The sequence below is a fragment of the Eleginops maclovinus genome, chromosome 11 (genome assembly GCF_036324505.1).
Source record: "Eleginops maclovinus isolate JMC-PN-2008 ecotype Puerto Natales chromosome 11, JC_Emac_rtc_rv5, whole genome shotgun sequence".
Lineage (NCBI taxonomy): Eukaryota > Metazoa > Chordata > Actinopteri > Perciformes > Eleginopidae > Eleginops > Eleginops maclovinus.
The window spans coordinates 16,268,901-16,281,797 of NC_086359.1; the positions used below are offsets into that span (position 1 = coordinate 16,268,901).

Genomic DNA, 12,897 nt, shown 5'->3' on the forward strand with positions numbered 1-12,897 from the left:
AGACTTACAGAAAACGTTTGACCTCTGTCATTGCCAACAAAGGGTATATAACAAAGTATTGAGATGAACTTTTGTTATTGACCAAATACTTATTTTCCACAATCATTTGAAATAAATTCTTTAAAAATCAGACAATGGGATTTTCTGGATTTTTCCCCCTAATTTTATCTCTCATAGTTGATGTATACCTATGATGAAAATTACAGGCCTCTCTCATCTTTTTAAATGGGAGAACTTGCACAATTGGTGGCTGACTAAATACTTTTTTGCCCCACTGTAAATCAAACTCCAATAATGGTATTTCATGTTTGTTTTTATGCACTATGACTTTAAACTCATTTCAAAACATCCTTCTTCTTACATTAAATGTGCCTCTCTGATTAAATGATTTGTTCATCAAGCCCCCTCCAGTAAAATTAGTCTAGATTCCGCCACTGCAAGTTAGCAACTGCTGATTTTATGACGCAGAAGCTTTGGGACATTTTCAACTGGGGTTTTTACCGACATACAACACATGTCGTAGAACCAAAAACGAAAATTGCTTTAGCTTGTGTTAACCACAGATCTTATTTCTGGCATCTAAACACAAACACAAACACATTCCCAAAAACGATGACATTGAGACGAGTGAAATGTTAACTCACACCCGAGTTTTAAGACTCATTCCTGCAGCACTCTATAATACTGAAGATAAAACAGGTGTATAATGTAAAAGGCTGAGTCCACATTTCAGACCAAGGGAACAAATTTGCTGCATGTCATCCCCTCTCTTCCCTTTGCATTCTATTTGCCTCTCTCTATGTAATGAAACATGAAAAAAGCTATGCAAAAATATATATTTTTAAAACACACACAATGTGTGTAAAAAGAGATACAATGGATGGAATTAAAGGAAGACAAATTGGTAACAAGAGCAAAAAAAGTACAACTTGAAAGCTTTAAAATCTGCGATAATCTATATTTGTTATATCTAAAGAAAGAAAATACATTTCATATTTTATTTGGCACTCTATTCTATCTTTTTTCAATAATATAATTTCATTAAGTCGTTATAGTGCACTAAACACACCTTACCACTTATACATTATAGTGACATCATTCAGTTTATTGTTTTGTTCCTGGGCATTCCATAGTTACGAGATTATATAGCTACTACAGCCCTGACCTTTGCACTGCTTATACAGTATGAACGTTACGAACGCTTGCTATAGGCAGAGAGGAATTTATTGCACTCAAATGCAAGCTTTATCTTTTGAAATGTAAAGATTTGACGTTTACAAAGTCAAACCTATGTATACTTATTTCTGTTATGTTTTTTTTTTCAGCATGTAACCTGTAAATTACCTGAAGTTCTGAGAAGATAGAGAAAAAACAACTTCTATCTTTGGCTACATGGGTTTGTGTCGTTTATTTACACAGCTAACAACCATAGAGACAAACATTGGAAACCGTCACTCCCCACAAGGCATGGCACTCTCCAACGGTTACAATATAAGTAAGAAGGTAAAGCAGATAAGGCTCATGAGATAAAAGCACATTTACTGCAGAAAATTGGGTATTGCATTCCCACTGTGCACTATTATGTTCTCACTGTGCTCATTAACAAGGAACAAGGTTTGCAAACCACACAGTTATTATTGGGGTGGTATGGATGCGCTCCGCTTCTGCTCAATGAAACTGCACCAAACTTTCCCTCTTTCATTGGTACTGTATTTGTACTGTAGCCGGACTTGTTATCCCAAACTTCCCAGTATACTACATATTGTATATTGCCATTGATTTACACATGGTTGGTGATCTGCATTGACTTGTTTTTTTAAAATTAGAATTCAGATGTTTTTGAATTCAAACATTAAAGCAACCTTTCAGTGCAGCAAGGTTACAATAGAGGGCAGGGTCAACATACACAACAGATACTATACAAATGTCTCCCCCTGGTGGGTTTTAGCAGTATGTTTAAACTTTTTTTTTTAAATGGGCTTTTTGCCTTTTATCGGACAGGACAGTGGAGAGACAGGAAAGTGGGAGAGAGATCCGGAAAGGACCACGGGTCGGGAATCGAACCCGGGTCGCCGGCATACGGTGCAGGTGCCCCAGGCAGTCGCGCCACGGCCGGGGCAGCAGTATGTTTAACAATGCATACAACAGTAAACTTAACTTAACAGCTCCCCATTGACATCAGGACAGAACATCTACACATCTTCCATCCCAGACTGCAAACTCATGTATCCTAAACAGATATAATTTTTTTTTTTTAAATGTTGAAAAAAAGCAACTGCAACTTATAAAACAATGATTTGGATAAATAACATGAACCAAATAAATATAACGCCTGTCAATAAATGTAAATATTTAAATGTACATTTAAATGTATTATAAAGGTACCAGCCATAGCCAATGAAAGGTAAACTGAAACGCACCCAGGCTGACATTTGATTGATTCCTTCAATTGTTGAAATATGGTTCATAAAAATGTACATTACTTTTGTTTTATCTTCAACGGAATGAGCAATACTGTCCTGAATAAGCCAAAGAAACTACATAGAGTTTACTTATTGTAGATTGTGATGACACATTTCATTTCTGAATGTTTTGCTTAGCTAACTCAGAAGGGAAATTGAAATATCAGCATGAATATAATGTAGATTCTGCTATGCTTTACCTATTGAGAGGTTCAAGGTTTCGCTGTATTGTCTTAATACAGTACAGGATTGCACCTTGAAATGAATTTGTAGCTTACTCTATGCTTCACACACACAAAAAAAATCGATTAAAACAAATCTGAATACAATAATACAATTAAATAGCCAATAAAAAAAGAACAAAGTTTATAAAAAGTATTGCAGGTAAAAAATGGAAAATAAATTTGAGAAAATATAGCAGATACATGTTGTACATACTGAAAACTGCACATACTATACAGCTTGATGTTCTGAAGGTGAATTTATAGTTCAGCTGTCCATGACGTAAGAACAACGCAGACCCGAGTCAGGAGGGTTAATGTTTGGCAGAGAGCCAGAGAGGCAACAGGGGGCAGCAGACACTGTCCACAGAGCAAACTGCCACAGAAAACACACTCTGCCATGGTAACATAGTTCTTAATTCATACACACAGTACACAGCAGCAGGGGGGTAATACATCAAAATGTAAAATCTTTGCTGTTAGTGAGTGTTTTTTGACAGTGGCTAAAGACTGCACAAGTAGGACAGCTGACTGTAAGATTGTGTAACAGACATACAGTAATATGATCACAGCTTCCAATTGTTTGACATGTGTTACTGTACTGACAGGTGTTAAAAAAAACAATACCCTGTCGGCTTCTTAAAGGATCAGAGGCAGTAACAGAGTGCCTTTTTAATGTTTTATAGCTTCAAACCGTTCAAGAATAATACAACATGAGGAATATGTGCACACACTGCTGAATTTCTGTTAAATAAATTACAACCTGATAGCACATTCACATGGAAAAAACAACAGTTTTGAGCTCTTCAGTGCAGACATGCTGTGATAAATTCCCCATCTGCTTTTGTCAGTTTGCAGTTGTCACACCTGTTGTCTACCCTTGTGCTCTTGTGCATTTACTGACCACTGTTTGTTGGAGGACAGTGTTAGCAACAGCCTGCTCATTGGACTGTCAACTGTGATAGAGGAGTACCAACTGCTTTTACTTGATAAAGAAAAATCCTCTCTAATAATATTGAAATTGATGAATGAAACTAAATATTGACTGGACAATCAGTGGTATTGACACATTCAAATTATATTTTCATTTCCTAAGAATGTTCAATTATTAACACCATACAACATTGATGTGTATTTTATAGTACAGTCAAAATGCTCTCCGAGCTAGCTTACAGTCAGTTAGCAACCTTTGTAGCTTAGTTGGTTTGCTCACGTCACAGAGTTCACCGAGTAAATTCAAAAGATGTAGGTTTCAGCTTATTGATGTTTAAAGTACGAAAGATTGAGTAATTGTGAAAGCAACCTTGTGCAACATAAACTGAGGACAAACCTATTAAGGTGAAACTTCTGGCCTGTACTGTAGGCTACTGTATTTTCTCCCCAGGGCTGCGGCACTGACCCAGGTGTGGATGCATGTTACATTGCACCGTACACCATGTGCACTGATCCATGGTCACACACTGTACTCCACGCGTCTTTATTCATTCAGATGCACTGACACATATTTGACGTGCTTAAATATATATTTTCCAACTGGAGTACATTGGGATCATGTGTTGGCTCCAGTTAATAATATTGAAAGGGCCATATCTATTTACATTGCACAATACATGCATGACTCAATTGTTAATACAGCGTTGAAGGAATGAAGTGGAGGATAAATGCCACATCCCTTTTCTCAGTATACACACTGCTTTAAGGAATGGATTGTACACTATTAGGTTAGTTGAAAGCAATAATAATAAGTTGAACCTAATATTTTTTATTTAAACTTAATATTATTGCTTTCCACTAACATAATACAGGTATGTGAAATATGTTGACATAATACATTTAGAATAGAATACAAGTACTTTATTGATCCCAATTTGGATTTTTTTTGTTGCAGCAACATCAAAACAAAACAAAACAAAACAAAGCAAAGTAATTACTTCATTATTATTAAGTCAACATTTCAGCTTTTTTAGTGTATAATTCTGCTGCAAATTTTTAAATATATATTCATAATCTTGGCAAATAGTGTGAAAGAAAGCTATTGTTCTATATTTCTGTAAGAATGGTATACTATTTAGCTCTCCTGTTGTTTTCACTTTCACTCATTTTTTGCAGCAAAACAGCAGTGTATTTTTTGCAAGGCTTTAGAAAATGGGTTCCACTTTATGAAGCCAAAGCTTTGAAATGTCAGGTCAAATCTGAGATGGAGAGAACTGACTCGATGAAATTGAATCTGGGTCCTGGGTGGGAGGGGGCTCCTGTTCGACAGGGTGCAGATGGACCTGCAAGCCTACGATAATTATAGCCTCCCCTGACCACACTATGTTCACGTGACCCCGACGGCTTTCATTTCAATGGAGTTAGACCCAACACCAATACTCCAACAGGACTGCAACATGTTAACCACCCAAGCCTGCAAAAATCATTCAGATATGTTTTTCATCAGTCAGCCAGTGATTTCAGACTTAAGGTAGTCTCAAAAACAAAACAAAAGCAGTATTATTATTTTTTTATATATCAAACACATATATATATATTTTGAAAATAGATTTTCATGGGACAAGTATTCTCATTAGTGTTGCTGAACTAAATCTCCCGGCTAGTTCTCTAAAGACTGGTGTTGAATTTAATGTCAGAGAGAAGCTCTAAATATAGTCTGCCATAGGGGTGTTATTTATAGAGGCTCAGTTTGTAATGATATGTGGTTGGATAGCACATAATGTATAACTTATCCATGTTTTATTTTAATTGTTTCCTAAAGAAGGGACTGCTGATTGCTGACAATTCCTAACCATGGTGACATTTTATGCTTTCACCTAATACTCAGGGTGCAGCACTGGACGCAGCTGCAGCTTGACACTGTGCTATTCTGACATAGGTCAGTGCACTCTGTGTAGATTCCTTTCTAAGAGTGAAGCTGTGTATGTTTCAGAGTGTCCTGCAAGACTGCAAACAAATGCTCACTTCCTTCGACATACACTGTGGGATAAGAAGGAAGAAACTGTTGACATTCAACACACAGGTTTCAGAAAATTCAATCCTCCAAACTATTTATTGAAAATACCCCCACGGCACTATTTTATTGCAAAACTATCGTGTACCTGTCAGTTGAAAAGTGCTGAAGCTGTATTACATGAACACTTTATTGGCCTGATGACAGTTTCAGGGAAACTTCCTTGCCAACATGAGCAGAAGGCACATCATCATGTCACAGCCCTGTTGCATAACTGTTCTAGTCTGACATTATTCAATTGCTCTGGGTTAAATGTCAGCAGCCAGCCGCTCACTCTGGTGTCTCATTTGGAGGTGATACCCCTTCTTTCTGGAGAATTAATTTAGTTAGCTAAACCTATATGAGACTTACTTTCATAAACACCTGTCATGTAACTATGTAACTAAAATGTCTCTTCCAGTATGCTTAAAAAAGATATGCAGATAGTTATTCGCACATTATTGCTTCATTTTGCTTGTGCCATTGTTTCACTATTTCACCATCTTATTCCTTGTGTAAGTTGCACTGTTGGAGCATTAATTGGACTACATTTATATTGCACTTTTGCAGTCTTTTCGACAGCTCACTTTTACATATACACCTCATTCACCAATTCACACATTCATGCAGAGGCTGCCATACAAGGTGCAAACCTAACATTCACACGCACTCACACACATTCACACACCCCGCTGGCCACTGTCAGCCATGCCACCGGGAGCCTTTTGGGCTTCAGTAAGTTGCCCAAGGTTGAGTTTTTTTTACTGCATGGCTGGGGATAAGGCCCTCATCTTCCAATTGGTGGAAGACCGATCCACCTCCTGAGCCAAAGCCACACCTCTGATATGACAATAAAGTCGATGAATCTTGATTTAGACAAAACGAGTTTTGCAGAAAAAGGAGACCGATTGGAGCCTGGGGGGGTTGTTACAAACCTGCACAGAGACACATTTGGTGACCTCTCTCTTGGAGGAGGACAGGCAGCAGACAGCTGTGTAACAGGAGATGGGGTTTCATATCAAGGCAGGCGCACTATGACCAGCTGACCCTCCATTCGCCTACAACTCCGGACCATAGTGGCACCAAAAGCAGAAGAAAAGTTAAGAGAAAATATAAAAGGAGAAGAGTGAAAGAACATACATGCGTGACAAATAAGTGGCATAGTTGGGTTGGACATTGGGGGGGAGGGGCTGGTTGCACAGGCGGGATTGGTAAAGTTAGCACGGACTGGAAGGAGCAGGTGTGAGCCGATCAGCTGCCTGTCAGAGACGCCTGGGACATCCCACAGAGACACAGCTGCTTGTTGGGGTGGCCCCCATCTTGGAACAGTGCCTGTGATAATGCCCAATTTAAATATTTACTACACTTTAAGTGGTTCAGCATCTCTTTTATACATGCAGAATGATATCAGTGTCATCATTAACTTCGTCACTAGTTGAAATAGATTTGGATTTGAGGATTTAACATTACTTTTGGTGCAGGTTTACTAGTGTGGTACTCCTGAAAAAGGTGGGGGTGGTGTAGATGGTCAAGAACATTTGAGAGGTATTGATCCCTGTGGAAAAGTACTGTATGTTACTTTCTCTGACTGATATACATATTGAATTATATTAAACTGAAACATTGAATTGAGTTAAGTGAATTATGTCAACAAATTTCACATAACTGTATTAGGTGAGTTGAAAGAAATAATATTAAGTTGAACCTAATATTTTAACAATAAAGAAGGTACAATAAAAAACCACAACAGAAATTTTAATTAAATTCAATGTAAAAGAACCCAAATCTGTATTAAAGCAATGCCTGAAGCAGCTGCAGAGCATAAGCATTGGTCAAATAGTGTGAGACATTGGAGAGAATGTGGTTTCAAGAAGGGAGGCTAATGAAGCTAATGTCAAAATTGGCATCATCTTTCTCCTTCAACGTTCCATGTGATCGTCAGTATTCCCATCAGAGATTCAATGTCTGATAATTGCCATATCAATTAGAGCCGGACTGAGTGAGTGCGGGTTGACATAGTGAGGGTGCACACAGCAAATGAAACAGTACCCTCTAGAACTATCTAAAACAATAGCTTGGGCTCTGTTCTCCTCCCCTTTCAAGAAGAAACCAGCAGAGTTGAGGTCATTGGAAGGGTTAGACTACCTCAATCTCCTCTCCTTTCCTGGTTTTCAGAACGCAACAATCATCAACACACTGATAATACTGATTCCACTGATTTTGACAGCCGATGATCAGCTGCTGTTATTGTGTAAAACTGACCTTCTTCCTTCAGAGGGTCATTACTCTATTACATCATCAAGGAGGACCCTAACCCTAAACCTAATTACTCATCATCACAAAGGTATCCATCAAAAACACGTACTTGACATTTGTCTGGCCATATATTAATGAGCTATAACTCAGATTCCCATCTGCTGGATAAATTATTTATTTGAACAGCAAGTCAACATGGCTCCCATTTGCAAGTGAAAAGAACAGTAAGTCTTTCCTCCTTTACGCCTCACACAAAGACCCATGATCTCCAATGCCAAAAGTGAAGCTCAGTTTTTTTCAGTTCCTTCAATTCCCCCCCAACCCCACCTCTCAGCCACCCTTGTGACCCCCCCCCCAGATACACACCACCACATGGTGTTGTCTTTTGACTAAGGGTGGGGGGGGTGGTGGTGGCGGGGGAGGTGAGGAGGGTGAGGGTACAGCTGCAGTGGCCGTCTTGGATGTCTGAGATGTAAATGCGTCCCTTTCATAAACTGTTCAGTACGATGGGTCTAGCCAATGAGGGCGCGGCAGGCACTAAAATGGACAGCCTATGGCTGAGGGTCTGCCCGGTATATAAACAGGGTGCAAAGTCTTCCAGAGTTGGGTGACCCTATTTTGGCAGTGGTGAACAGGATCTGATCCCAAGGATTGTTACCTCTTTCTTGTCTGCTGTGAAGGTAAAGAAACATCACAGAGATTTTACGGTTTGTAGTAAGGAGGTGGTGCAGATATTTAGAGACATGGGCATTCGGAGAACCATTCAAACACACAGAATTGAGAAAATACACTTTGGGGCATTTATTCTCTGTGATTAACAGTTAGGAATTCAAAGAACCTGAGGAAATTTAAGGATAAATGCACAAAATGTAAGGATGTTTGAATCCATATCATGCTTTTTAGGAAATAGAGACCTACTGGGTATTAGAGGTCATTCAATTTGGAAAGTTTAGTCCTATTGATGATATTAAATGAAAATATGCAAAAACATGATGTTTTAACAAAGATGTAGCTGCATCGCTGTTGCATTTACTTGTAGCAATACATGTACTTATTTTCTCAAAAGGTACTTTCAATTGGATGCTAATTTATGGGGACAGGTGTTTCGCAGATTTATACATAAGAGTAAGAGACTGCCTTAACTTACGTTTTTACACCTGTTTAAGAGTCGCATCTTAAAATGGCACTTGACAAGACAATTGCTCCTTTGATAGAAATTGTACATCAGAGATGTTATGGAGTAAAACAAATTGGCCTATTACCAAAATGCTATACTACACGCTGCAGATTGTATTTCATGGGATGTCACAGGTGCGTCATTGCATGCGTCAGTCAAATGTAAAGATAGTCAGAAGCAAATAAATCTGGTTGGAGCATGGTAGAGTGGACTGAATGGAAGCAATGGGCAGCTCCTCAGACTTCCCTAGGAATTTCTGCATGGTGACAAGTGATGCACTAAGTGTCTGAACATGCACAGTAAGTGGTGATATAAGTGATACAAAAGAAGGTGTTTTTAAAGGGGATGCATATGTAAAACATGACAGGCAAACACTTCCGTGATTATGTGTCGAAGTGTAAATTGGAGAACTGGGGTAGTACGTCCAAGAATTAAGATAGTTCTTGTACATGTGAAGGACATTTAAAAAAAAAAAAAGGGTATGCAGTTAGATGTTCTGATGCTAAAAATACACAGCCAACAAACGTTCCACTCCAACTCCATTTAAATGGGACATCTGAGCCGCCGTCGAGAATTGAGTGACACTTGTTACCAGGATTCCTCGGATTCCATTAAACCTCTGCAGCTGTCTTGCAAAATATCCAATAATTACAAAGTTTTGTTTTTGTGGATGTTCAGTTAACCTTCACATAGTGTCGGATTAGAATGAATTTTTAACCCATTTTTTTTCATAATCCCAAACCTCTGTTCAAGTTTATTCATTTTTTGTTTTTCTGTCTTTGCAGTGTTAGAAAGCAATCATGCCTTTCGGTAACACCCACAACAACTTCAAACTCAACTACAAAGTTGAGGATGAGTTCCCCGATCTGTCCAAGCACAACAACCATATGGCAAAGGTGCTGAGCAAGGAACTGTACGGCAAGATTAGGGACAGGCAGACACCTAGTGGCTTCACCCTGGATGATGTCATCCAGACTGGTGTCGACAACCCTGGTAAGACAAGAGAGACACTCAAATTCAGAAAAATCTTAACTTCACACATGTAGAGTATTTCCAAGATTATTCTGTCAACAAAATGATCAAATAAAATCTGAAACTAGTCCCACGCACTCAAACGTCTGCTTTCCTCCATGTCTCCAGGTCACCCCTTCATCATGACTGTTGGCTGCGTTGCTGGTGATGAGGAGTCCTACGAGGTCTTCAAGGATCTGTTTGACCCCATCATCTCAGACCGTCATGGTGGATACAAGCCCACTGACAAGCACAAGACCGACCTGAACTTCGAGAACCTGAAGGTGAGAAAAAAAATACTAGATGGATAAGACTATATGATGTTAAAACTGTACAAATAATTTAATTGATTTACACAACTTTAAAAAGACGAATAGGAACTCATGTGATGTTGCTCATTGCTGTGCATGTGTGCCCTGTTTTACCTCATAATCACATTTGATCATGTTTCCTTAGGGAGGTGACGACCTGGACCCCAACTACGTTCTGTCCAGCCGTGTGCGTACTGGTCGCAGCATCAAGGGATTCACTCTTCCCCCCCACAACAGCCGTGGCGAGCGTAGAGGCATTGAGAAGCTGTCCGTTGAGGGTGAGTAATTATGAGTTTATGTCCATACGTATGCAAGGCTTGTGAAAACTGGGTTTGGGGGGGTTAGGGTTAGGGCTGGGCTGAGGGTAAGAGAAGTAGATGCAGTTAGCAAACAAATAAACACATTCTTGTTCTTTTAATGCTTGATCATGTAATGTAGTTTTAAGAAGAAGCTCCCACTGCTTAGTCTTTCCTTTTTGGATTGATCACAACAACTGGTAACAACAGTACATCTGTCTCTCCAGCTCTGACCAGCCTGGATGGTGAGTTCAAGGGCAAGTACTACCCCCTGAAGTCCATGACTGATGCCGAGCAGGATCAGCTGATCAACGATCACTTCCTGTTCGACAAGCCCGTCTCTCCCCTGCTGACCTGCGCCGGCATGGCCCGTGACTGGCCCGACGGCAGAGGCATCATGTGAGTTTGACCAATAATACGATAAGATAAGATTTACTTTATTGATCCCAAATTGGGACATTTCTCGCCACAGCAGCACGTTAAAACAAGGCATTGCACAAAATGTGAAAATACGATGTGCAAGGCCTTTATTTCCTATTTTTATAAGTATAAAAATAGGAAATAAAAAATAACTAAAAAGTAAAATACACATGGTGAACGTGAAAGATAAAAATCTGAAGACTATCTGTTAAATATACACTAGGAAGGGCCAAACTACATCTAACAAAATGTAAAAGTAGAATATTATTTTCATTAAGTGTGCAAGAAATAGTATATAATATCAATATAAATGTAAAATGGAGAGTATGAAGAAAAGTCCAGTTATAAATTATAATGCTGAGCAGACCAGCTTTGAAACATTAGAAACATGTTTCTCCATCTACTGTTTACTGATCCTTTGCATCCATCTCCTTCCAGGCACAACGACAACAAGACCTTCCTGGTCTGGGTGAACGAGGAGGATCACCTGCGTGTCATCTCCATGCAGAAGGGCGGCAACATGAGGGAGGTCTTCAAGCGTTTCTGCGTTGGTCTGCAGAAGGTACACATAATTAAAAACAGGGTCCAAAAAAGAGCAGATAGTGGATCACTGCTGGATGTTTTTCTGACTCTTCCGTTTTCTCCTTCTTCAAGATTGAGGAGATCTTCAAGAAGCACGGACACGGCTTCATGTGGAACGAGCATCTCGGCTATATCCTGACCTGCCCCTCCAACCTGGGAACCGGCCTGCGTGGTGGAGTCCACGTCAAGCTTCCCAAGCTGAGCACACACCCCAAGTTCGACGAGATCCTCAACAGGCTGCGTCTGCAGAAGCGTGGCACAGGTACAAATATCCTTCACTCTTCAGTCTGCACTGAAAAAACTGTAACTTAATCTTTAATTAAATGTATTATGTCAAAGAAATTCACATGACTTTGTTAGGTTAGTTTAAGCAATAATATTAAATTGAACATAATATTTTTTATTTAAACTAAATATTATTGCTTATAACCTAATATAGTTATGTGAAATCTGTTGACATAATAGATTTAATTAAAGTCAAGGTTTCTGTTTTTTTTAATGTGGAAGAACCATAAGAACCTGATATTCTGCAGCATTCTGAGCCAGAAAGAGGGATTTGTAATCTGATCATCTCTTGCACTTCATCCTCTTTAGGTGGTGTGGACACAGCCTCCGTCGGTGGTGTGTTCGACATCTCCAACGCTGACCGTCTGGGTTCCTCCGAGGTGTCACAGGTGCAGCTGGTGGTTGATGGTGTCAAGCTCATGGTTGAGATGGAGAAGAAGCTGGAGAAGGGAGAGGCTATCGACAGCATGATCCCCGCCCAGAAGTAAAGAGGGACAATCTTGCGTTTACCTCATGACCATTCATGTGCAATGGAGCAAGCTGACGGGCGTGCAGAGGAGACAGAAGCTCACCAGAGACTATTGACTCTGCGCACCTGTGTCTTCCTTCCAGCCTTCTTGTTCCTCTGCCATTGTTCTTTTTTTTCACCTTCACCTGTGTTGTTTGGTAACATCCTGGGATCAGCCTCCACTGAGCTGGGCTCGCCTAGCAGACGTGGTATCACCTACTTTTTCTCATGAAAAGCAATGATTATTGATGCTGTTCATATTGCTCAATAAAAAAAAGTTCCCCATTGAAACATCTAAATGGATCATTTTGATGATTTGTGTTGCAACATGAAAAAAAGAAATAACAAAGTTTAATCTTCATACCAAAATAAAGAAAAGAAG

General features: G+C 39.5%; 1 protein-coding gene across 1 annotated transcript; it reads left to right on the forward strand.

The window, feature by feature from the left end:
• The first annotated feature begins 8,441 nt into the window (after positions 1-8,441).
• On the forward strand, positions 8,442-12,814 carry ckma (creatine kinase, muscle a). The gene is made up of 8 exons (XM_063894930.1): positions 8,442-8,605; positions 9,888-10,095; positions 10,243-10,397; positions 10,570-10,702; positions 10,948-11,119; positions 11,579-11,702; positions 11,795-11,984; positions 12,317-12,814. Exons 2-8 carry the CDS (start codon positions 9,903-9,905, stop codon positions 12,493-12,495), a joined length of 1,146 nt encoding a protein of 381 aa, XP_063751000.1. The 5' UTR covers positions 8,442-8,605; positions 9,888-9,902; the 3' UTR covers positions 12,496-12,814.
• Positions 12,815-12,897: the final 83 nt, after the last annotated feature.